Genomic DNA, 27,839 nt, shown 5'->3' on the forward strand with positions numbered 1-27,839 from the left:
GGGACTCTCAAGAGTCTTCTCCAGCACCATAGTTCAAAAGCATCAATTCTTCGGCGATCAGCTTTCTTCACAGTCCAACTCTCACATCCATACATGACCACTGGAAAAACCATAGCCTTGACTAGACGGACCTTGGTTGGCAAAATAATGTCTCTGCTTTTTAATATGCTATCTAGGTTGGTCATAACCTTCCTTCCAAGGAGTAAGCGTCTTTTAATTTCATGGCTGCAATCAGCATCCGCAGTGATTTTGGAGCCCCAAAAAATAAAGTCTGACACTGTTTCCACTGTATCCCCATCTATTTCCCATGAAGTGATGGGACCAGATGCCATGATCTTTGTTTTCTGAATGTTGAGCTTCAAGCCAACCTTTTCACTCTCCTCTTTCACTTTCATCAAGAGGCTTTTGAGTTCCTCTTCACTTTCTGCCATAAGGGTGGTGTCATCTGCATATCTGAGGTTATTGATATTTCTCCCGGCAATCTTGATTCCAGCTTGTGCTTCTTCCAGCCCAGCGTTCCTCATGATGTACTCTGCATATAAGTTAAATAAGCAGGGTGACAATATACAACCTTGACATACTCCTTTTCCTATTTGGAACCAGTCTGTTGTTCCATGAAAGAAAGGTAGATGATGTGATAAATTTGAGGATGTTAAGGAGCTACTTTTGCCAATGTCAGTCTTATAAATTGTCGTTTGTACTCTAAATCTCTGTATTGAGTATATACTAGGTGATATCAATTTATGCAGAATTTAATAAGCCCCTGAGTTGCGTACCATTAACCCACTTCAGAGATGAAAGAAACTGTAGGATTTTTATCATTCTGCCAATTATATTTTTGGGCAACTGATGAAAACAAATTCATCATCACTTTGGTATATATGATCTCATACTACTCTGGTTATTCATGTGATGATCTTGCCTCTTAACATAACTTATGACTGGCTCCTTAAGGAGGGTGAGCACTGGCCTCAGGAGACCATGATCACACCCCGAGTCTCCTCTGTCCATTGTCTGGCTCCACAGCTTTGGACAGATTGCTTAGCCTGCCAGGGCCACATTGGTAGAGGAAGGGGTTTGGAGAAGAGGCCCTTAGAGCTCCCTCCCACTCTCTGTTCCATGGTATTACGGTCAACCGTTCTTGTTCAAGTTCGCTTCTTTTTCATAGCCCTGAGTTCAGAGGACTCTCCCATGAGAGCTCTTGAACTGTTCAAGAAATCTGCTGTGATTGTGTGCTTCCAAATCCTGGTGCTGAAAAATCAGCCTCTGGTTCTATGTAGAAGTAGCCCTTGAAAATGGAACTAGACATAAGACTGTGATGGAGGTATCACCATCAAGCATAGACAAGGGATGTATTTCATTATAATCCTTTAGGAAGGATTTTTCTCATCTTTACAGGTGACAAAATCAAGGTTCTTTGTAGAACCTTTCTAAGTAAATATGCTACTTTAGTGGGGAACTATATTATTTGATCCTTCTTAAACTTTCATTTGCTGCTCCTGGAGAAAAATGTTCTAGATTTCCCAGGATAAGTCAAAAGTTATTTATTACAAATAATAAATGCTATCAGGGGCCCAGCATTCAAGTTAAAATAGCAAACAGACACATAATCATAATGTGAATCAAACTTAAATTTAATGAAATGAAGACAGCTTATATGTACTAATGGACATTCCTTATATGCAAAGCTGAGCAATTCTTTTTCTGGCTGTTTCCACTGTCATTGCACAAGGCCTCCGGGGTCATGTCACAAGGAACATACACTATCATCTCCATGCTATTATCACATTTACATGCAAAGAATTCCAGTTTTCCCACAGAAGAGGCACTTTTATGGGGGTCAGGGCTTTAGGGAAAAGAAGTAAAAAACACTCATAGAATTTCTTTTTCCTCCGAAGCTTCCACTATAACAATGCTTGGCTATGAGTGCCTGCTGACTGGGAGGCTTTATCTCTAAATGGCCAAATAGGTGTCAAGGGAGATGATATGGGGATAGCAGGGAAGAACTGGAGGAGGAATGGGGTCAGAAGTCCCGGCCAGTCCTACAAAGAGTGCAAGGCACTGGCATCCTCTGGTTGTATAGTCTTGAGACCTGTAAGTGGCAGCAGTAGCTGATTTATAGATTATGGGTTCAATAAAAGTGAGGGTACCTTATAGCCTGTTGAAAAATTCGTTCTCAGGTCCAATACAGTAGCCACTAGCCACAGGCAGCTCTTTAATCAAGTAGAATTAAATAAAAGTTAAAATTCAGTTCCTGTCAACATTTCAAGTGTTAACAGCCACATGTGACTAGTGGCTCTGGTCTTAGAGCAGATAGAGAGCATTTCCATAGCTGCAGCAAGAGCCATGGAACAGCATTTCTTGGGAGGCTAGATTATTTGAGAAATCAATATTTAAAACTCTTGAAGTGAAATTATTACTAGGGAAGGCTATCTCCCATAGTGGTTAAGAACACCGACTCTGTACCTAAACTTTATAGACTCAAATCCCAGGTCCAGGCCTTGCTATCACCTGACCCAAGGGAAGTTACTAACCACTCTGTGCTTTGCTTTCCACACCTGTAAAATGAGGATGCTGATGGTACAGATTCTAAAGGTTGTTGTGAGGATTAAATGGGTTAATGTATGTAAATTACTTATGACCGTTTGCAACCCATAGTAAGTGCTACTTAAATGCTACTTCTTAAAATTATTAGTTTCACATTGAAACATACTTCTATTTGTTGTTGTTCAGTCGCTCAGTCGTCTCTGACTCTTTGCGATCCCATGGACTGCAAAACGCCAGGTTTCTCTGTCCTTCACTATTTCCTGGAATTTGCTCAAACTTATGTCCATTGAGTTGGTGAGTTGGTGATGCCAACCGACCATCTCATCCTCTGTCGTCCCCTTCTCCTCCTGCCCTCAATCTTTCCCAGCATCAGGATCTTTTCCAATGAGGTGGCCAAAGTACTGGAGCTTCAGCTTCAGCATCAGTCCTTCCAAAGATTATTCAGGGTTGATTTCATTTCGGACTGATGGGTTTGATTTAGCATTATTACTGGGGAATAGATGGAAATGGATTCATGTGCCTGCCCCTTGCTGTAACCATCCTTCCCCGTGAACCAAATCTTTTCAAGCTAGGTGACACTCTCTTGTCAGCAGGACTACATTTAGGGCTGGGGTGAACTCTGCTCCTTACTTGTACAGCAGAATGTCAGCTGCCTGGAGCACTGGGTATGTGAGCAGCCCCACGGTTCCATTCTGCTTCTCCTTGGCAGTCTTTGCCTGTAGGGTGAAAAGAGAGGAGAGAAACAAATCTGACATGAACCTAATTATAATGCTAAATTAAGAAATCTTAAAAGCAAGCAAAGGGTGATTTGAAGCCACCTGTAACAACATCCTCACTCAGTTCCTTTTAGCAAATCTGGCCATCTTCTGGCTGGCTTGTCTCCACATTCCAGGCTTAGGCAGGAATAAGGTGAATCCGCTTCCCCACTGTCCCTTGAAACGATCCTGCACTGCCACTATTTCTTTTCCATTTTATTAAAATAAAGGTCTAAGATTTTCTAGACTCCAAATCAGTAAACTCCAGATTTCACGGGGAAGATTGGGATATATCATGACATTATATTAGTTAATATCAAACTGTTTGTGGAAACTTCCCAGAAGTCTCATACTGTGCTATTGACAAAACTGTAATGCCCCCTTACCATCACATTAAAACAAAACCCTAAAACTCATGGCGTTAAAAAACAATGAAACTAAGAGAAATTTTCTTCTTACCAATTCTAATGATCGGTCATGATCTTTAGGTGGGAAAGCAGTGAGAGTAAAGTGATTCCAATGAACAGTACAGGTTGTATAAACCAAAATATTTCCTTAACGGGGAAGCTAATGGAAACACCAGAGGTGATATTAGGAAGATTTACCAGCTGGTGAGTACTGGGTGCTGACTATAAACTACTCATATGCACACCCTGAATACCAGCCCTAGCAGCACTAACCCCCTTGCTACAGGAAATTTGGCTTTCTGGGTAGAGCTGCTTATTAGCAGGGACTGTTGTGTGAATCCTGGATGTTCATTGGAGGGACTGATGCTAAAGCTGAAACTGCAATACTTTGGCCACCTCATGCGACGAGTTGACTCACTGGAAAAGACTCTGATGCTGGGAAAGGTTGGGGGCGGGAGGAGAAGGGGACGACCAAGAATGAGATGGCTGGATGGCATCACCGACTCTGTGGACATGAGTTTGAGTGAACTCCGGGAGTTGGTGATGGACAGGGAGGCCTGGCGTGCTGTGATTCATGGGGTCGTGGAGAGTCGGACACGACTGAGCAACTGAACTGAACTGAACTGTTGTGTGCAGTTCACTGGTAACTGCTTCCAAGGTCTAGGTATATCATACCTGTAAACTGATAAATGGGGCTTCCCATGAGACACAGTAGTAAAAAATCTGCTGGCCAATGCAGGAGACGAGAGACAAGGGTTCGATTCCTGGGTCAGGAAGATCCCCTGGAGGAGGAAATGGCAACCCACTCCAGTATTCTTGCCTGGAGAATCCCATGGACAGAGGAGCCTGGTGGGCTACAGTCCATGGGGTCGCAAAGAGTTGGACACAACTAAGCACGCATGCTAAATTGATATCTTGGTGTGTAGATAAGTTTTATTTGCTTATCTAATATGAGTTACTTCCCTGAAATCCAGTGATTCCTGAATGAAATGAACAACTCAATTTATAAACTTCCATCATTCCGAGAATCAAGCTCACACATGACCTCACAACTCGGGCTTCCTAAACCAAAATGCAGACATACCTTTTGAGGCTGGATACAATAGTTTCTCCTTTTAATTGTCTTCAGTACTTAAGCCCTCCCTTATCTTCAGTTCAGTTCAGTCGCTCAGTCGTGTCCGACTCTTAGCGACCCCATGAACCACAGCACGCCAGGCCTCCCTGTCCATCACCAACTCCCGGAGTTCACTCAAACTCACGTCCTTCGAGTCGGTGATGCCATCCAGCCATCTCATTCTCTGTCGTCCCCTTCTCCTCCTGCCCCCAATCCCTCCCAGCATCAGAGTCTTTTCCAGTGAGTCAGCTATTTGCATGAGGTGGCCAAAGTATTGGTGCTTCACCTTAGCATCAGTCCTTCCAATGAACACCCCAGGACTGATCTCCTTTAGAATGGACTGGTTGGATCTCCTTGCAGTCCAAGGGACTCTCAAGAGTCTTAATGTTCCATAATTTAGTTATAGGCTTTTCTGGTTACTTCCAGCAATTTTTGGCTTGTTTTTGTTGCTTAGTCTCTAAGTCATGTCCAACTCTTCTGTGACCCTATGGACTGTAGCCGGCCAGGCTCCTTTGTCCATGGGATTTCCAAGGCAAGAATATTAGAGGAGGTTGCCATTTCCTTCTCCAGAAGACCTTCCCAACCCAGGGATCAAACCCGCGTCTCCTGCATTGGCAGGAGGATTCTTTACCACTGAACCACCAGGGAAGCCCAGTTTCTGGCTTACAGCACTTCTACTGCGATAGGCTGTTCATAGGAAATTTGAAAGTTGACCATATAATTCCTGCAGTACATCTCCTTATTATAATGTCCATAATAAAGGCCAGTTTGCACTGATTGTCAGGTAATTATAACAAAAATTTAATTTGGTAACAAACAAATGAGAAAAGAACCCAACATTTAAAAATTGCTACTGTATTAGATTTATAGTCTTTTTTATTAGAATACTAGATCTTGAAACTACAAAGGAAGTGGGGAGATGTGGGGAATTCTAATATTTATTGGATGTCTATTATGGGCCCCAGATGCCTCACACCTGTGTTATCTCATCAATCCTCCAAATAACCCTGACCTCAGCAACCCTGATCCTATACTTCTGCCCCACTGTGTTGCCCCTCACTGCCCCAATCAAAACCAAGCTAGGAGTTCTTAGATCTTCCCATGGAACTGGAACCTTGTCCTCTTAAAACTCTTCATACACTGATTTTTTGTTTAACTATCCATGCATGCTAAGTCGCATCAGTCATGTCCAACTCTGGGCAACACTATGGACTGCAGCCTGCCAGGCTCTTCTCTCCATGGGATTCTCCAGGCAAGAAGACCAGAGTGGATCGTCATGCTCTCCTCCTGGGGATCTTCCTGACACAGGGATCGAACCCACATCTCTTAAGTCTCCTGCATTGGCAGGCAGGTTCTTTACCACTAGTGCCACCTGGGAATCTGTTCCAAAATAGACTACAAACCTCATGAAAGGTGCTGCATCCATCCATCTTGGCGACTGTGATATCTCCAGCACTTAGCGTGCTATGAGACTAGCAGAAGGCATCATCAGTATTTGTTAATGAAAGAATGACCCTCGAAGGCAGTTTCCAAGCTCTAGGATAAGACTAGCTTTGAAAACCATATTTTCCCCACAAATAAGAAATCACAGACTTGTGGAAGGCTTATTCAGAATGCATTCACCGCAACGTGTTACCAGGAGATCCTTAGACACTATTTTAAAGCGGGAGCATTTCCCACTAAATCAGTTCTTTTAAAAGTATTTCAGTGTTCAGTTTACCATTACCATATTATGATAAAATGGGAAAGTCTTGCCGCAAACCAACATATGATAGAGAACATTATCAATTTTGTTTCTAACTCCTGGCCGGTAACGATTCTACAGCACCCCCAGTATACCTTATTCAGGTACTGCTAGTTTAAAGCTCTGTTTCTCTCTGCAGCATATGTGAAGTCTTCTGAACAAGCTTTTAAGGAAATCAGTGGCCCTGAAAATATGCTAGAAAGAAGCTTGATACTAAAATTAGTGTTGATGTCCTGGAGGGCAACGTACCTTCAGGTGTGATCCAATTGCAAAATTACACGGGAATACTATGAATTACCCAATTTATATTTCTCAGTTGAACTTCTTAGAAAAAGAACAGACTTAATTTTTCTGTGAGTTTGAACTGTTCCTTAGACTCAATTTGTTTAAATGTGAAATAAAATATGTAGTCTCTTCTCCCCACAATGATAGCCTTCAGGCCTTAACAGCCAGTTAATTCTGGTGGAGGCAACCTCAGGGTCTAGTAATCCAGAAATGGTGATTGTTTGTTAATTAGAATGTGGCACATTCGAAGTCTTACCAAGTCTATCTAACGGTCACTAAGGACTGACCATGCACAGATAAAATCAAATAATGAATAAGTTCGATATCAGTTTTTTTAGCTCAAACGAATCTTGGAGAATCCTTTTATTTTCTGTTTCATACCCTGAGGCGATGAGGTTAAAGATACTGGTCTTGCTAGCCACTGCTGCTGCTGCTGCTAAGTCACTTCAGTCGTGTCCGACTCTGTGTGACCCCACAGACAGCAGCCCACCAGGCTCTCCCGTCCCTGGGATTCTCCAGGTAAGAACACTGGAGTGGGTTGCCATTTCCTTCTCCAATGTGTGAAAGAGAAAAGTGAAAGTCAAGTCGCTCAGTCATGTCTGACTTGGAGCGACCCCATGGACTGCAGCCTACCAGGCTCCTCCGTCCATGGGATTTTCCAGGCAAGAATACTGGAGTGGCTTGCCATTGCCTTCTCCACTGCTAGCCACTAGTGCACAGCAAGCCAGAAAACTCAGGATTCTCAGAGTCTAACACAAAAATAAACAGAGAGGGGGAAAAACAGCTCCAGTGGGGACTGAACTTCTTTCTGTTTATTAATCAGATCACTGGCATTTACCTTCCACTGGTGTAAATGTTGTAATCGAGGTAATCTGACCATGCAGGTAAGGATCCAACTTAATTGTGTGTGCTCAGACACCTGAAGAAATAAAATAGAACATTAACAAAGGTGGTCAATATCATCTCGCATATAAGGCAAAACTAAATGGATAACAGGTATTACCTTGACTAAAATATACCAGATCATGGTAATTTAAAAAATCAGGGGAGTTAATTCATAATGCATAGAATTTTAGATGCAGAAGACATCTTAAAAACTACCCAATACCATTACTAGTCTAGTATTTCAATCTTCTTCACAACATCCCTAGCCAGCAGCTGACCAGACATTGCTTCAGCATTTTCAGTGAGGGGACTTCATTATGTCCTCAGGCATCTATTTCAGCACAGGGGATCTAGTCAGGATTTTATAATAACTTTGTATGGGGTGTAATCTATGAAAATATGGAATCACTATGCTGTATACCTGAAACTAATATAATAAGTCAACTATACGTAAAAAAAAAAAAAGCCAAAGAGAAGACACACCCATTCACATACACAAACATGCATACACACTGGTCCAATCCTCTAAATATATGAAAGCAGCTGTAATATCTTACATGGCAAAAAAAAAGGTACTGGGCTGAAAACTAAAGATTGAGTCCTTTAGACCCAGAGTAGTTTGAAATTTAGGAGTCAGTTTATCATCTGAAAGCGTGTCTTTATAGTTTCTATTTTTTCCTTTTTTTTTAAGAAGAGGTTTAATCAACAAGAAAATATAAACTTTTCCCAAGTTGTTTTTGTTTTAAACAAATTAAATCAAGTCACCAAATCTGGCAACAATTCGGATGATCCTTGGGTCCGGGCCAGGTTCTAACTGGTCACTGAGAATTTAAGGTCTATGCATCCCGTTTCAGGACCCTGGGGATTCTGAGCCCTTCATCCATTGTGGCTTTGTGTGTGCGTGCCCATCTGATTTCCTTAAAAAGCTGAGACTGTTGCCAGCTCTGGAAAGTGGCCCCAAATGTGTTCTTTGTGGGTTTTGCAAATGGAACATAAAGGAATGAAGCTGAATCAGCCCAGGCCTATTTTACTAGCAAGGAATCGCCATCTGGCATAAGATAGTTTCTCTTTTTTTTCCCTCAAGTCATGGAGAGGGAAGAGTTGTTTTTCACATGTTTGACAAGGAATCGCTTTTAAAGTTTTGCAAGTTGCTGGGCTGAATCTGTCATCTTTCTTCCAAGAGGCATTTGGGGTTCATTGAGGGCAGTGACTTTGACAGCACTGTCCATGCAAATTGCTAACTGCTGCTGTAAACAAACAGCTATCAGACAGAAACAGGAACCCTGGCTGGAGGCAAGAGGATTATAGTTGCTTCCAGTCACCAGCAAAACACATTCCCACTTGAACTAATAAAATAGGAGCTGTTTTTTGACATGAAAAACTAGGAGAGATTTTTTTTTTCTTCTTTACTGAATTAGGAAAGGAATAAAAACACAGAAAATAACCATGAACATGTGGAAAGAGACAAGATGATCCCTTTCCTTCAACTAGGGCTCAAGAGCTCAGCTTTGGTGATATGCAAACAGCTGCCGTGATGTCTCTATAAAGTCAAGTATTTTCCTTGGAGTAGCTTTATATTTGGATATATGGAATGAGACCTATTGAATATTCTGCAGAGATCTTCCTGGTGTTTCCAAATAATGTGGCATAAAATTAGTTCAATTATTCTTATGTAGAAAAAACATAAGCCATTTTGGTCAGAGGCAATTAATTTTCATAATTTATCATTAATAAGTACATCAGAAGGGTACTATACTTTAGGATTTGGCTCTCTTAATTTATTCATGGCTACTGCTTGGAAGCGATCAGATTTCTATCTGGAGAAAGTGAAAATGGTATTAAATGTAGTACATTCTATTATTGTGAAATCACAAACAAAATAAAAATATAACCTGTTTCAGCTACAGAAAAACAAAAGCATGGAACAATAAAGTGGTCTGTTGACCATCCACAAACAAGTCAGCAGTGATTTCAGATTTCTGGCCTCTTAATCATAACAAGTAAAGACATGTATTCTGCAGTTACAGTCATTTTGCCTACCTTGTCCACTACTGTAAAACAAGAGCCTGGCACACTACAGGTGCTCAACAAATATCTGTTGAATGTATGAACAGTAACAAAGGCTGCAGGAAGAATGGTTAGGACCAAAAAGAATCCCTTGGTAATCCGGCCAAAAGCAGTTTCAGGGGAGTGACTGGGATGAACGCTGAACTGTAAAGCGGTGGTTGAAATGTGACTAGGGGGCAGCATATAAAGACAGATGTACAAGGACAGCATTAGGCAGAGTTACTTGTGCTACACAGCAGGTTATCATTTGTTATTTATTTTGCATATAGTATCAATAGTGTATATGTAAAGCAACTATATGCCAGTAAAAATTAATTAAAAAAAGAGTAACTAAACAAAATGTATGGCAAACACCTGCGAAAATATCAAATGTCAAAGTAGTATCCATTAAGTATGGAACAAGAGAAAAAAGGAAATATAGCAGAGCTCATAAGAGTTCTCTCTCTGAGGTTAGGCCATAGCTGGGAAACCCTGTATGAATGACTTAACCTTTCTGTGCCTCAGTTTTATCATGCATAAAATGAGATGAACAACAGTATTCACCTGACAGTGCTTGGTAGAGTACCTAGCATACAGTAAGCCCTCAATAAATGATTGCTGTTCTTGTTCAGTCACTAAGTGGTCTCTGACTCTTTGTGACCCCATGGACTGCAGCACGCCAGGCTTTCCTGTCATTTACCATTGCCAGAAGTTTGCTTAAATTCATGTCCATTGAGTCAGTGATGCTATCTAAACATCTCATCTTCTGCTGCCCTCTTCTCCTTTTACCTTCAATCTATCCCAGCATCAGGGTCTTTTCCAATGAGTCAGCTTTTTGCATCAGGTGGCCAAAGTATTGGAGCTTCAGTTTCAGCATCAGTCCTTTCAATGAATATTCAGAGTTGAATTCCTTCAAGATAGACTGGTTTGATCTCCTTGCTATCCAAGTGACTCGAAAGAGTCTTCTCTAGCACCACAATTATAAAGCATCAATTCTTTGGTGCTCAGCCTTCTTTATGGTCCAACTCTCACATCCATACATGACTACTGGCAAAACCACAGCTTTGACTATACAGACTTTTGTTAGCAAAGAGATGTCTGCTTTTTAACACTGTCTAGGTTTGCCATAGCTTTTCTTTCAAGAGGCAAGCATCTTTTAATTTAATGCCTGCAGTCACCATCAACAGTGATTTTGGAGCCCAAGAAAATAAAATCTGTCACTGCTTTTATTTTTTCTCCTTCTATTTGCCATGAAATGATGACACCATATGCCATGATCTTAGTTTTTTGAATGTTGAGTTTCAAACCGGTTTTTTTATTCTCCTCTTTCACCTCATCAAGAGGTTCTTTAGTTCCTCTTCATTTTCTGTCATTAGGGTGGTGTTATCTGCATATCTGAGGTTGTTATTTCTCCCAGCAATCTTGATTCCAGCTTGTGATTCAGTCATTATAATTATAGGAATTTCAGAAAGAATCTTTTAACTTTGTATACTGAGATAATTACAGATTTAGTTATAGTTGTAAGAAATAATACTACTGAGAGATTCAGTATACCCTTCACTCAGTTTCCCCCAAAAGCAACACCTTGCATAAATACAGTACAATCTCACAACCAGGAAACAGAATTCGATACAATCCATCTACCCTATTTAGATTTCACCAGTATTATGTGCACTCATTGTGTGGGTGTATTTAGTTCAATGCAATTTTATCATATGTGTAAGACATTTCTTTTATAAGGAGGATAGAAACAAAGGTAAGTGGCAGGGATTGAGAACAAAGGTTTTCTTTTTTTTTTAAGGTGGGATAAACCTACAGCTTCCACTGAAACATGAGGAAGAGAAATAAATACAGATGAGGGTCTATCTCGCGGGATAACAGTGGAGAGCAGAAAGTGAGAGAGCGTCAACTCTAATGGGCTCCGTTATCTCTGAAAATAGAAGACAGTGGGGATTACAAACAAAGGGGCTAAGAAATACTCAGTGGAATTGTTGGGCTTGATAGGAAGGAAAAAATCTAATCTGGAATAGAGCTGTATAAGACTGGATTCTTTGTTGGTGCTTTTGTGAATGAAAGAGGATAATCATCTTTAAAATACGCTCATGAGGAAACACTAGTATTATTCAGGGTTAGCTAAAATTTTTTACCTAAACATTTAAAAAAATTTGTAGAAAAAATAAACCAGTTGATTGTATCTTTAATTTCCTTTGGTCAGTAAGAATTTGTAATAGGATCTGAAAAGCACTAAACAGAAAGCAAAAATCTTGATAGTTGAAACTACATTAAAATTAATAACATATTTTTTATCAAACACCACTATTAAAAGGGGCTTCCCTGGTGGCTCAGATAGTAAAGAACCTGCCTGCAATGCAGGAGACCTGGGTTCCATCACTGGGTTAGGAAGATCCCCTGGAGAAGAAAATGGCAACCCACTCCAGTATTCTTGCCTGGAGAATTCCATGGACAGAGGAGCCTGGTGGGCTATAGTCCATGGGGTTGCAAAGAGTCAGACATAACTGAGCAACTAACACTTTCACACTGGGTGCTTTGCTTGGGAATTCTTTCCAGGCAGTAAATTGGAGCCATTGTCTCCCACCTCTCAGAGATCACTCCCTGTCCTTCTTCACCTGATGCCGAAGTCTCCTGAACCATTAAAAGAGGGAAAAAGGGACTTCCCTGATGGTCCAGTGGTTAGGAATCAATCAATGCAGGGGACGTGCAACAAGAGAAGCCACTGCAGTGAGAAGCCAGTGCACTGCAATGAGGAGTAGCTCCTACTCACTGCCACTACAGAAAGCCCACATTCAGCAACGAAGACCCAGTACAGCCAAAAATAAAATGAATAAATAAAAATTATTTTTTGAAAAGAGGAAAAAAAGGCAAGTCACAGAGTGGGAAGAGACGTTTGCAAACAGAATACTCTGGTATACAGAATATGTAAAGAACGCCTACAAATTGATAAGAAAAAAGCAGTATAACCTTATGAAAACCGACCAAATGTTCTAAGTGCAAATTAGTGATACCACTACACACTCACCAGAATGATTAAACTGAAAAACCCAAAATACTACCAAGTGTGGTCAGGATATTGAGTAAACAGAACTCTTATACTGTGCTGAAGTGAAGTGAAAGTCGCTCAGTCATGTCCGACTCTTTGCAACCCCATGGACTGTAGCCTGCCAGGCTCCTCGGTCCATGGGATTCTCCAGGCAGAATACTGGAGTGGGTTGCCATTCCCTTCTCCAAGGAATCTTCCTGACCCAGGGACTGAAGCCTGGTCTCCTGCATTGCAGGCAGATGCTTTATCATAAAGGAAGCCCTTTATGCCATGCTATGAGAATGTAAACACTGTTCCACTGCCTTTGAATGCTGACTGTATCCATTAATACTCAGCATTCATATAACATATGACCCAGGTATTCCATTTCTATGTATACCTTAAAAGAAAAGTTTACATATGTTCACAAAGATACACGTGCAAGAATGTACTGTAATAGCCCCATACTGTAAGTAATCCAAATGTCCACCTACATAGAATGCATATATTGTGGTATACTCACTCAAGGGAATACTACAGCAATGGGGAAGACTAAATTACATTAAACAACATGAATGAATCACATAAACATAATGTTGAATGAAAGAAGCCAGATGTAAAAGAGTATGTACTAAATTATATTGAATTTAAAAACAGGTTATCTTGGGAAAGGGATGGTTAGTAAATGGAAAGGGGAATAAAGATCAACACAAATTACACATGTAACCTGCACATGGGTGTGTTCAGCTTGTGAAAATAGGCAAAAGGCTTGTAAATCTAACTACACGTGGTCTTGAATAAAATAAAATGAAAACTTTTCTGGTGCTTAGAAAATGTGGAGGGACTGCTGAAACAGCAGAATAACAACCTCTGAAAATCTGCTCCTCCATAAAAACAATGAGAACACAAGCAAAAACTGTCAAAGTCAACTTTTATAAAACTCTAGAAAATTAACCAAAGGCTTGCAATCATCTGAAGAATAATTAAGAAAAACATCACAGTCTCAGTAAGAACAGAGAGCCTGGTGGCATTTTAACTTGCCTGATCCCCATCAGTCTCTCCCCATGTCTGTGTGGCCATGAAAACAGCAGCCTAGCAGCCAACAGTAGGGAAAGTAGAGGTCTGAAGCTCTTCATAAAGACCCAACCCCAGAGAATCGTCACTACTCAACCAGACAGCTGCCCATTTGGAAAATGGGGAAAAGCCCCTCATTTGCAGGGCTGGTGATTATTTGACCTAATTTAGAGTTCACTCCGGAGAAGGCAATGGCACCCCACTCCAATACTCTTGCCTGGAAAATCCCATGGACGGAGGAGCCTGTTAGGCTGCGGTCCATGGGGTTGCGAAGAGTCGGACAGACTGAGCGCCTTCACTTTCACTTTTCACTTTCATGCATTGGAGAAGGAAATGGCAACCCACTCCAGTGTTCTTGCCTGGAGAATCCCAGGGAAGGGGGAGCCTGGTGGGCTGCCGTCTATGGGGTTGCACACGACTGAAGTGACTTAGCAGCAGCAGCAGAGTTCACTCAGTCGGAAAAGCCCTCTCCTTAGGACATATTTCAAAAATAATCACCAGCAATGACTTAATATTACTGCTGCCTGAGGGGCTGATACCAGGAGGAGAAAAACAAGATGCTGGCTAAAAATCTTACGGAGAAAAGCTGGGAAATGATATGCTTATGGAGGGCTTCGAAAAGATCTGACATGTTCCTGGGCCTCAGGCAAGGCTGTGCACATGCCCAGGAAAAACGTGAGAAGACCCCAGTCTCTTATCTCTGGCTCATCTTGAGGCCCTGTGCAAAGGGTTGAATCATAGGATCAAAGCATTTAGACATTTCTGCTCAATTATTGGCGGGCTCAGTGGTAAAGAATCTGCCTGTCAATGCAGGAGACACAGGTTTAATCCCTGAGTTGGGAAGATCCCCGAGAGAAGGAAATGGCAACCCACTCCATTATTCTTGCCTGGGAAGTCCCATGGACAGAGGAGCCTGGCAGGCTACAGTCCATGGGGTCACAACGAGTTGGACATGACTAAACAACAACAACAACAGCTCAATCTTTACCTGAACACTAAGCTAACCCAGCAGAGACTGTAGTGACCACACAGGACTGTGAACAGGGACTTTACAGATTTGCTGCAGAAAAGTCAATAAGCAGACACAGCAACAATAAAATGAACCCTCGGTTGTGGGTAGAGAGCATGTTTCACTAGTGAATTCCTATAAACATTGAAAAATTAATACTAATTCTTCACAATCTCTTCCAAAAAAATAAGAGGGCACACTCATTCTAGGAGGCCCGTATTACATTGAAACCAAAACCTGGCAAAGGCATCATAACAAAATAAACTGTAGACTGATGACATGAATATAGATGCAAAAGCCCTCAACAAAACACTAGCAAATTAAATCCAGCAACATACATAAAGCATTACACAACATAATAAAATGGGATTTATTCCAGAAATGCAAGCTTGCTTTGACACCCCAAAATCAATCAATGCAGTACTACACTAATTTAGAAAATGTAGTAATGGTATAAAATAGAACATCACCGCGGACGGTGACTGCAGCCATGAAATTAAAAGACGCTTGCTCCTTGGAAGAGAAACTATGACCAAACTAGACAGCACATTGAACAGCAGAGACATCACTTTGCCAACAAAGGTCTGTCTAGTCAAAGCTATGGTTTTTCCAGTAGTCATGTATGTATGTGAGAGTTTGACTATAAAGAGAGTTGAATGCTGAAGAATTGATGCTTTTGAACTTTGGTGTTGGAGAAGACTCGAGAGTCCCTTGGACAGCAAGGAGATCTAACCAGATCATCCTAAAGGAATTCAGTCCTGAGCATTCATTGGAAGGACTGATTCTAAAGCTGAAACTCCAATACTTCAGCCACCGGATGAGAAGAACTGACTCCTTGGAAAAGACCCTGATGCTGGGAAAATTGAGGGCAGGAGGAGAAGGGGACGACAGAGGATGAGATGGCTGGATGGCATCACTGACTCGATGGATATGAGTTAGAGTGGATTCCGGGAGTTGGCAATGGACAGGGAGGGCTGGCATGCTGCAGTCCATGAAGTTGCAAAGAGTCAGACACGACTGAGTGACTGAATTGAACTGATAGATCAATGGAAAAGAAGTGAGTTCAGAAAGAATAGTCTCTTCAACAAATAATGCTAGGACAACTGAATATCCATAGACACATATCTACATGCAAGAGAATGATGTTGGGCCCCTACTTCTCATCAGACATAAAAATTAACTCAAGATGGATCAGGGACCTCAGTGTAATAGCCAAAAGTATAAACTGCTTGGAAAAAAATAGTAAATTTTCCTATTTGACCTTGTGTTAATCAGTGATTTGCTAGTCCATGACTCCAACAGCACAAATAGCAAAAGAAAAAAAAAAAACAGATAAACTGGTCTTCATCAACATTTTAAAATGTTGTGTTTCAAAGGAACCATCAAGAAAGTAAAAGACAATTTACAAAACAGGAGAAGTTACCTGCAAATCATGTCTAAGAAGAAAGTTGTATCCAGACTATGTAAAAAACTCATCCTTCAACAATGAAAAGACAGATAATCCAATTTAAAATATGCAAAGGATTTGAAAAGACACTTTTTCAAAGATACACAAATGACTAATAGGCATGTGAAAAACTGGTCTACATCATTAGTCATTAGGAAAATGCAAATCAAAACCACGCTGAGAAAAAAACAACACATTGAGCTATCACTTTACACTCATTAGGATAGTTAAAATATTTAAAAAAAAAAGACTGACAACAAAAATGTTTGAAGAATTTGAACTCCTATACAGATCTTCTTCAACTTACAGAGGGGTTCAGTTCAGTTCAGTTACTCAGTCGTGTCTGACTCTCCGCGACCCCATGAATCACAGCACGCCAGGCCTCCCTGTCCATCACCAACTCCCGGAGTTCACTCAAACTCATGTCCACAGAATCGGTCATGCCATCCAGCCATCTCATTCTCTGTCGTCCCCGTCTCCTCCCGCCCCCAACCTTTCCTAGCATCAGAGTCTTTTCCAGTGAGTCAACTCGTCGCATGAGGTGGCCACTTCCTGATAAATCCACCGAGTTGAAAATATCCGAAGCTGAAAACGTATTTAATACAGCTAACATATAGGACATCATAGCTTAGTCTAGCCTACCTTAACCATGCTCAGAACATTTACATTAGCAATATTTGGGCAAAATTATCTAGGACAAAATCTATTTTATAATACAATGTTGAATGTTTCATGTAATTTATTGAATACTGTATTGAAAGTGAAAAACAGAATGGTTGTATAGGTACAGAATTGTGTCAGTTGTTTACCCCCATGATGATGGGGCTGCCTGGAAACTGTAGCTGGCTGCTGATGCCCAGCATCATGAGAGTTGCTGCTGCTGCTAAGTCACTTCAATCGTGTCCGACTCTGTGTGACCCCATAGACGGAAGCCCACCAGGCTCCCCCATCCCTGGGAGTCTTCAGGCAAGAACACTGGAGTGGGTTGCCATTTCCTTCTCCAACGTGTGAAAGTGAAAAGTGAAAGTGAAGTCGCTCAGTCGTGTCCGACCCTTAGCGACCCCACAGACTGCAGCCTACCAGGCTCCTCCATCCATGGGATTTTCTAGGCAATAGTACTAGAGTGGCTTGCCATTGCCTTCTCCATGAGAGAGAGAGAGAGAGTTGCTAGCCCAGGGGAAAAAAAATCAAAACTCAAAATTCAAAGTACCATTTCTGCTACAATATTTATTGCTTTTGTACCATTGTAAAGTTGAAAAACTGTAAGTTGAACAATCCTAAGTCAGGGACCCTTTGTACATTGGTGGTAGAACTCTCATACCAAGTAGTGTAGCCACTTTCAAAACACTTTTAACAGTTCCCTAAAATGTTAAATATAGAATTACCGTATCACCCAGCAATCTTATTCCTAGATCTATACCAAGATAACTAAAACATACAACTATAAAAAAACTTTACAGAAATTTTCTGAGTAGCATTTTTCATGTGGAAAATATCTGAAAAAGTACATGCATGTTCTGCTGCTAAGTCATGTCCTACTCTTTTGTGACCCCAAGACTGTAGCCTCATAGGCTCCTCTGTCCATGGGATTTTCCAGGCAGGAATACTGGGTTGCCATTTCCTTCTCCAGGGGATCTTCCCAACCCAGGGATTGAACCCACATCTCCTGCATTTGCAGGTGGATTCTTTACCTCTGAGCCACCAGGGAAGCCCCCTGGAAAAGTGGAAACAACCCAAATACTGAGTAATGAATTCACTGACTAATGAATGAATGAACAAAATGTGGTATATCCATACAATGGAATATTACTCAACAATAAAAACAAATGAAGTACTGATAAATATTACCAAATAGACAAACCTTGAAAACACAATGCTAGATGAATGGATAAGAAAGCTGTGGTACATATACACAATGGAGTATTCAGTTCAGTTCAGTTCAGTCGCTCAGTCATGTCCGACTCTGCGCGACCCCATGAATCACAGTGCGCCAGGCCTCCCTGTCCATCACCAACTCCCGGAGTTCACTCAAACTTATGTCCATCAAGTCGGTGATGCCATCCAGCCAACTCATTCTCTGTCGTCCCCTTCTCCTCCTGCCCCCAACCCTTCCCAGCATCAGCGTCTTTTCCAGTGAGTCAACTCGTCGCATGAGGTGGCCAAAGTATTGGAGTTTCAGCTTTAGCATCAGTCCTTCCAATGAACACCCAGGATTGATCTCCTTTAGAATGGACTGGTTGGATCTCCTAGCAGTACAAGGGACTCTCAAGAGTCTTCTCCAACACCACAGTTCAAAAGTATCAATTCTTCGGCGATCAGCCTTCTTCACAGTCCAACTCTCACATCCATACATGACCACGGGAAAAACCATAGCCTTGACTAGACGGACCTTTGTTGGCAAAGTAATGTCTCTGCTTTTTAATATACTATCAAGGTTGGTCATAACTTTCCTTACTCAGCCATTAAAAAGAATATATTTGAATCAGTTCTAATGAGTTGGATGAAACTGGAGCCTATTATACAGAGTGAAGTAAGCCACAAAGAAAAACACCAATACAGTATACTAAAGCATATATATGGAATTTAGAAACATGGTAACCATAATCCTGTATGCAAATCAGCAAAAGAGACACAGACGTATAGAACAGTCTTTGGGACTCTGTGGGAGAGGGCAAGGGTGGGATGATTTGGGAGAATGGCATTGAAACATGTATATTATCATATGTGAAAAGAATCACCAGGTTCGAAGCATGATACAGGGTGCTTGGGGCTGGTGCACTGGGATAACCCAGAGGGATGGGATGGGGAGGGAGGTGGCAGGGGGGTTCAGGACGGGGAACACACGTATACCCGTGTCAGATTCATGTCAATGTATGGCAAAACCAAAACAATATTGTAAAGTAATTCAGTTCAGTTCAGTCGCTCAGTTGTGGCCGACACTTTGCAACCCCATGAACCACAGCACGCCAGGCCTCCCTGTCCATCACCAACTCCCGGAATTCACTCAAACTCATGTCCATCGAGTCGGCGATGCCATCCAGCCATCTCATTCTCTGTTGTCCCCGTCTCCTCCCGTCCCCAATCCTTCCCAGCATCAGAGTCTTTTCCAGTGAGTCAACTCGTTGCATGAGGTGGCCAAAGTATTGGAGTTTCAGCTTTAGCATCAGTCCTTCCAATGAACACCCAGGATTGAACTCCTCCAGAATGGACTGGTTGGATCTCCTTGCAGTCCAACGGACTCTCAAGAGTCTTCTCCAATACCACAGTTCAAAAGCATCAATTCTTCGGTACTCAGCTTTCTTCACAGTCCAACTCTCACATCCATACATGACCACTGGAAAAACCATAGCCTTGACTAGACGGATCTTTGTTGGCAAAATAATGTCTCTGCTTTTTAATATGCTATCTAGGTTGGTCATAACTTTCCTTCCAAGGAGTAAGCGTCTTTTAATTTCATGGCTGCAATCAGCATCTGCAGTGATTCTGGAGCCCAAAAATATAAAGTCTGACACTGTTTCCACTGTTTCCCCATCTATTTGCCATGAAGTGATGGGACCAGATGCCATGATCTTGGTTTTCTGAATGTTGAGCTTCAAGCCAACCTTTTCACTCTCCTCTTTCACTTTCATCAAGAGGCTTTTGAGTTCCTCTTCACTTTCTGCCATAAGGGTGGTGTCATCTGCTTATCTGAGGTTATTGATATTTCTCCCAGCAATCTTGATTCCAGCTTGTGCTTCTTCCAGCCCAGCGTTCCTCATGATGTACTCTGCATATAAGTTAAATAAGCAGGGTGACGATATACAACCTTGACATACTCCTTTTCCTATTTGGAACCAGTCTGTTGTTCCATGTCCAGTTCTAACTGTTGCTTCCTGACCTGCATACAGGTTTCTCAAGAGGCAGGTCAGGTGGTCTGGTATTCCCATCTCTTTCAGAATTTTCCAGTTTATTGTGATCCACACAGTCAGAGGCTTTGGCATAGTCAATGAAGCAGAAATAGATGTTTTTCTGGAACTCTCTTGCTTTCTCCATGATCCAGCAGATATTGGCAATTTGATCTCTGGTGCCTGCCTCCAATTAAAATAAATAAATTTATATTAAAATAAAAAAGAAAACACGATGCTAAGTGAAAGAAGCCAATCACAAAATGCACTTGTATGACATGTTCAAAACAGGCAAACCCATAGAAAACAAAGTGAATCAGAGATTGCTATGGAGAGGGAAGAGAAGCAAAGGAAGTGACTGCTCATGGAGTGATGAAAATGTTCTAAATTTGACTGTGGTGATGGATGCACAACTTTGTGAACACTAAAAGTCATTTCATTGTACACTTTAAATGAGTGAATTGTATGGTCCTTACCATGGTCTATCATGATCATCTCTTCCTACTTAAGCCTATAATGTCTGGATTCCAATCCTCCTCCTTACCCTCTTTGCTCCCCCTTCTCCAGCCTTGCTGACCTCCTTGTGTTTCCTAAAGATACCAGACACACTCCCCGCATAGGGGCTTTGCACTGGCTCTTCTCTGATAGCAATTCTCTTTCCCCACATACTCGCCTCACTAACTCCCTCACATTAAGTCTTTGCTATAATATTATCTTATCAAGGGGGCTTACCCAGCCATGCTGTCTAAAATAACAACCTGTTTTCCTCAACACCACTCCCAATTCCCCTTAGCCTTTTTCTATATAACCTATCACCTTCTAATATACTTTGCTTGGTTTATTTATTATAGTCATTATGTATGTTGTGTCACCCCAATACAAGTACCATGGTGGCAAAGATTTTTGTCTCATTTCTTCATTGATATGAGTATCTCACACAGGATGTGGGACACTGTAAGTATTCAATAAATATTTGTTAAATGAACACATGAAACGAAAAGATTAAAGGTTTATCAACAGGGTGATATCTAGGTAAAAGGTGGCATATTTGTATAATGGCATACTAGCCAAATATACAAAATTAACATGAGATCACAAAAACATACTGCTATGCGGGAAAGGAAAATTGTAAAAAAAATTCTACAGTACAGCACCACTTGTATCATTTTTTTCAAACCACACAATTAAAACTATCACATACTGCTCATGGGCGTGCACACGGAAACAGGTGTGACAAACTGGCTAGACTGACACAGGCCAAGCCCGAGATTTCACTGCCTGGGGACAGAGAAAAGGGCGCAGGGAGCAGGGGTGAGAGGAGTGTGCAAGGAAAGAATGAAAGCGTCCTTCAGCTTTAATACAGGAGATTTAATACCGGAGATCAAGCAAATACGACAAAATGTCAACAGTATTCGTCCGTGGTGTTGGGAACATGAATGTCTGCTATACTATTTCCTGTGTTTTGCTGAATTTAAATTTTTTCAAAAATATTTAATTAACAAGTACAGCACAGCATGATACAAAAAAATATACAGTTGCTAGGTATTGATCACATCCATTCAAGAAATTAGCTAGTTCAATGAAACTTAGATCAAACGTCTAAGTGTCCCTTGAGATTTTACTATTTCCCATATAAATGTTATCATGCCAGGAATCAGGTACTTTTAAGTTTTGGTTTGGGCACTTGTGTACTGCAAGGAGATCCAACCAGTCCATTCCAAAGGAGATCAATCCTGGGTGTTCATTCCAAGGACTGATGCTAAAGCTGAAACTCCAATACTTTGGCCACCTCATGCGACGAGTTGACTCACTGGAAAAGACTCTGATGCTGGGAAAGGTTGAGGGCAGGAGGAGAAGGGGACGACAGAGAATGAGATGTCTGGATGGCATCACCAACTCTATGGACATGAGTTTGAGTGAACTCCGGGAATTGGTGATGGACAGGGAGGCCTGGTGTGCTATGATTCATGGGGTCGCGGAGAGTCGGACACGACTGAGCGACTGAACTGAACTGAACTGAAGACTGTTCAGACACAAATTCCCATTTATTGTTTTCTCTCAAAAACTAGCAATATCATGCTGAGTTATCTTTATTAGCCTCTTGTCATCCCCATCACAAATTCCCTTAACAGGGGCCTTGTTTGGGGATCTGATTTTGATTAAAAGAACTCTGATTTTTCACTTTCTTCAACTGATCTGCCTCCTGTTGGGACTTACGTTTGCCAATGAATATCTATCTGTACACATTTGGATTTTTCTAAACTTTTTTCTTAGCTCAATACTTCCAAAGCTAAATAAGTAGCTATTTAAGTCTACTCCAGACTGAAAAAGTCACCTCCCTCTAAGTTCTATTGCTTAATTTATACATGTATATGTGTAAACATATATTTTTTTTAATCTATAGCAGTATATTAGTCTGCTTTTTCTAGCTTATGGTGGGTAATAACCCTAAATAAGCGGCTCACAGCAATGGTTTCTTTTTCATTCACATCACATATTAGTAGCTGTAGGCTGGCATGTGTGTGTGTGTGTGTGTGCACATGCAGGCATGTGTGCTCAGTCATATCTGACTCTTTGTGACCCTATGGACTGTAGCCCACCAGACTCTGCCTATACGATTTTCCAGGCAAGAATATTGGAGTGGGTTGCCATTTTCTCCTCCAAGGAATCTTCCCAACCCAGGGAACAAACTCGCGTCTCTTATGTCTCCAGCTTTGGCAGGTGGATTCTTTACCACTGGTGCCACCTGGGAAGCCATCTAGGAAGTCTACTCTGCTTTATTTACCTTCTCATTCCAGGACCTAGATTGAGTTAGGAGGAAGGAAAAACAGCAAGAGAGTTAGAACAAACATGGAATGGCTTGTAAAGATTCTGCTTGGGCATGGTATGTATCATGCTCACTCACTTTCCATTGGCTAAAACAAGTCATGTGGACAAGCCCAACATCAGTGGAGTATGACCAGATGTTTCTCCTATCTGCCTGCTGGCCACATGGCAGTGGATGAGGACATATAATCCTCATACAGTAGGGGTTAGCAAACTGCTGCTCATAGGCCAAATCTGTGGTTTTAGATATGTTCACGTTGAGATTTTTTGAAAGATCTCATAGAGAGATGTCTAAAAGATAGCTAGAAACACACACACAAAAATGTCTGAAGTTAGGAAGAAAGGTCAAGGATAGAAACAAAATTTGAGAGAAAATAGCTGAAAGTTATAGAAGCAGATGAAATTTCACAAGGGCAGAATATATATAATAGATCTATCTACCTACCTACCTACCTACTTCAGGACAGAATTCTGGAGATTAAAGATGAATCAGTAAAGGAAATAAATGAACTATTAGAGTAGAAGAAAAATGAAGTTACTGCCTTAACATTGGGATCAAGAGAAAATCCTAAAAGGAATGAGGGAATCAATATATCAATGAATCAGAGCAGTAAAGAAGTATAAGAAGAAAAGACTGAGGACAGATAAATTAGAGGTCACATTGTGTTTCATTAAAAACAAACACTGAGTTGTGTTCCTTATTTTGTAATATACAACAAGTAAAAGATGTTTGTAAAAGATATCTCTCCCTACATATATTTGTTGCTGTTTTGATTGGGATAAATAATATTTAAACAAGGAAAATCATGAATTAAAAATAATTTAAAAACAAACAAAAATGATGGAAGTCTTAAATCATAAGATGATTTTCATATTCTTCTTTTAAACTCTTTTATCTCTTGACTGAAATCCCCTAAAAATCTTGGCAGAAAAGATCTTGTCAGTCTAATTCAAAGCACTATCTCACGCAAAGCTTCTTTCTTTAATGCTTTCCTTGGAGTGGGGTCAACAGTTGCAACACTTGGTTTCACAGTGCTTCTTGCTGGTTTTACAAGAAGTTTAGGGAGCATGTTACATCAACATATCAAATTATTAGTTTACTGGCTACATTTGTGAGCAGGTTGTTTTTTGGTTACATTGTGATTGGGTGACTCGAAGCTCACATGACATTTTCATGCCATATTTACTTTGCCTTTATCATTTTAAATGTCTGAAAGACAACTACATTGAACTACCCATAATGTTCTCACACAGTTCCATGGGTTTTTCTCTTTTTTTTTTCTTTTGACTTATACAACATTCTAAGTGCCTACTGATTATAAAAAAATTTTAATATTAAATAAACTTTAGTGAGACATAATGTACAAACAGTAAGATGGACCCATTTTAGCTGCTCAGTCTTCAGTTCAGTTCAGTTGCTCAGTCGTGTCCGACTCTTTGCAACCCCATGAATCACAGCACGCCAGGCCTCCCTGTCCATCACCAACTCCCAGAGTTCACTCAAACTTATGTCCATCAAGTCGGTGATGCCATCCAGACATCTCATTCTCTGTCGTCCCCTTCTCCTCCCGCCCCGCAATCCTTCCCAGCATCAGACTCTTTTCCAGTGAGTCAACTCGTCGCATGAGGTGGCCAAAGTATTGGAGTTTCAGCTTTAGCATCAGTCCTTCCAATGAACACCCAGGACTGATCTCCTCTAGAATGGACTGGTTGGATCTCCTTGCAGTCCAAGGGACTCTCAAGAGTCTTCTCCAGCACCACAGTTCAAAAGCATCAATTCTTCAGTGCTTAGCTTTCTTTATAGTCCAACTCTCACATCCATACATGACCACTGGAGAAACCATAGACTTGACTAGACGGACCTTTGTTGGCAAAGTAATGTCTCTGCTTTTTAATATGCTGTCTAGGTTGGTCATAACTTTCCTTCCAAGGAGTAAGCGTCTTTTAATTTCATGGCTGCAATCAGCATCCGCAGTAATTTTGGAGCCCAGAAAAATAAAGTCTGACACTGTTTCCACTGTTACCTCATCTATTTCCCATAGGAATTTTAATAAACCCATACAAATGTGTAACCACCACACCAATCAAGAAACAGAGCAGTTCAATGCCACCCAAAAGTTTCTTCATACCACTTTGCAGTTAATTCTTCATCCCTTCCTCACCCTTGCTCCTGGAAACCACTGATCTGCTTTTTGTTATTATGGATTACTTCTGTCTGTTCTAGAATATCCAATAAATGTTACTATATAATATGAATTATTCTCTTGTAGGCATTTCTCGGCATTTAATGTTTCTGCTATTCCTTCATATTGTTACATACTCCTTTTCACTTTGAATAGCAGTCCATTGACTGAATATTCTACAATCATTTATTTATGTGTTGATGGACATCTGTGTTGTTTTTAGTTTGGGGCTACTGAGAGCAAAAACATTATGAACATTTATGTGGTGGTTTAGTCACTAAGTCATGTCTGACTCTTGTGACCCCATGGACTGTAGCCTGCCAGGTTCCTCTGTCCATGGGATTCTCTGGGTAAGAATTCTGGATTGAATTGTCATTCCCTTCTCTAGGGGATCTTTCTAACCCAGGGATTGAACCTGGGTCTTCTGTATTGCAGGCAGATTCTTTACCAACTGAGCTACAAGGGAAGCACAAGCCATTTTGTAGACAATGTTTTCATTTCTCTTGGGTAAATACCTAGGGAATTGCTGGGTCACATAAGTATATGTTTAATTTTATAAGAAACTGACTTTTTATACTCTTAAATAGCAATGTATGAGCTCACATTGCTCTACATCCTTACCAAAACTTAGCCATATCAGTATTTTTTAATTTTAGTCATTCAAATGGGTAAAATGGTTTTTAAAAAAGAGTCATGTATTTGGAAATTAAAACACCTATTTCTAAATAAATCACAGGTCAAATAAGAAATAACAAACTAGAAATCATTTACAAATGAGTTATGGTGAAAATACTACATATCACAACTTTGTGGATGCTGATGAAGTACTTACAAGGAAATGAATATTTACATTTATATTAGAAAATAAGAACGGCTAAAATTAATGAGGTCCACTTAATGAAAATAACGGCAAAGTAATATCAAAGACAACAGAAGCAAGAGAGGAAACAACAAAACTAAGAAAATAGAAAAGAAAGATATAACAGCATGTACATGCATGCTAAGTTGCTTTGGTCATGTCCAACTCTTTGCGACCCTATAGATGGTAGCCCTCCAGACTCCTTTGTCTGTGGGATTCTCCAGACAAGAATACTGGAGTGGACTGCCATGCCCTCCTTTTGGGGATCTTCCTGACCCAGGGATCAAACCCATGTCTCTTATATCTCCTGCAATGGGAGGTGGGTTCTTTACCATTAGCGTACCTGGAAAGCCCAAGATACGAGAGTTTCACAAAACCAAATCTGTGTTCTAGAAAGATTAACAGAGTAGTCTCTAGCAAAAGTCATCAAGGGAAAAAGGGAAGATGGGAATTTCAAGGAAAACAATTCACAAAAAGTGTTGCTAATGATAAAATGTCAGATTTCAAGCAAAAGTTAGAATTTTAGAAAATATGCATCCATTACATGTGCTAGACATCTTCCCAATACGTAAAGACACTCCAGATATGATCTGTGCTGATAATATCAAACGTGGTTTTTTTAAAATAATGCAAATAAAATCTGTCAAAATGTGTACAATCTAACTGCTGCTGCTGCTGCTAAGTCACTTCAGTCGTGTCCAACTCTGTGTGACCCCATAGATGGAAGCCCACCAGGCTCCCCTGTCCCTGGGATTCTCCAGGCAAGAACACTGGAGTGGGTTGCCATTTCCTTCTCCAATGTGTGAAAGTGGAAAGTAAAAAGTGAAAGTGAAGTCGCTCAGTCGTGTCCGACCCTTAGCGACCCCACGGACTGCAGCCTACCAGGCTCCTCCATCCATGGGATTTTCTAGGCAAGAGTACTGGAGTGGCTTGCCATTGCCTTCTCCGGTACAATCTAAAGATGGTATGATAATACTTAAATGGGAAAAGCAAAACTTTAAAACATTTAGAAAATAATCATAAAGAATAGCTTTATGACATTAGGCCAGAGAACAATTACTTGAAAAGACAAGCAGAAGCACAAAATCATATAGGCAAAGGCTGAATGGACTGCATTAAAATGAACACTTCCGTATAATAAAAGACAGCATTTACAAATTTAAAAAGACAAGCCATAGACTAAAAAAAGGCAACGTAAAACAGACAAAGGATTAATATTTAGGATATGTAAAGAAATAACTTCTACAAACAATAAAAAAATACAATGTTTTTAAAGTGGGAAAAAGGGGTGAATAAGTAATTCACAGAAGAAAACAAAAGGTTTTAAACATGAAAAAATGCTTAACCATACCAGTAATCAGGGAAATGCAAATTAAAACAACAATGAGATAAGATATTCCATCTTTTATAAAGGCAAAAATAATGTCTATTAAGGGCCTAGATCTGATAGACAGAGTGCCTGATGAACTATGGACAGAGGTTCGTGACACTGTACAGGAGACAAGGATCAAGACCCCATGGAAAAGAAATGCAAAAAAGCAAAATGGCAGTCTGAAAAGGCCTTATAAAGAGCTATGAAAAGAAGAGAAGCAAAAAGCAAAGGAGAAAAGGAAAGATATAAGCATCTGAATGCAGAGTTCCAAAGAACAGCAAGGAGAGATAAGAAAGCCTTCCTCAGCGATCAGTGGAAAGAAATAGAGGAAAACAACAGAATGGGAAAGACTAGATATCTCTTCA

At 40.7% G+C, this 27,839-nt stretch overlaps 1 protein-coding gene across 3 annotated transcripts in view; it reads right to left on the bottom strand.

Annotated features, from left to right (window-relative positions):
- The window catches only part of WARS2 (tryptophanyl tRNA synthetase 2, mitochondrial), a 105,784-nt gene that overhangs the window by 21,105 nt on the left and 56,840 nt on the right, over window positions 1-27,839 (bottom strand). For 2 of the 3 annotated variants that reach the window (XM_055402047.2, XM_088835624.1), the window contains exons 3-4: window positions 7,691-7,771; window positions 3,178-3,263 (exon numbers count right to left, since the gene is read on the bottom strand). In XM_055402047.2, coding sequence (XP_055258022.1) covers window positions 3,178-3,263; window positions 7,691-7,771 — 167 coding nt within the window. The remainder of the gene's footprint in view (window positions 1-3,177; window positions 3,264-7,690; window positions 7,772-27,839) is intronic. The other variant, XM_055402049.2, reaches the window with a different exon arrangement.

The sequence above is a fragment of the Moschus berezovskii genome, chromosome 4 (genome assembly GCF_049115385.1).
Source record: "Moschus berezovskii isolate FMDL1 chromosome 4, NW_MosBer_1.0, whole genome shotgun sequence".
In the NCBI taxonomy this organism is placed as follows: domain Eukaryota; kingdom Metazoa; phylum Chordata; class Mammalia; order Artiodactyla; family Moschidae; genus Moschus; species Moschus berezovskii.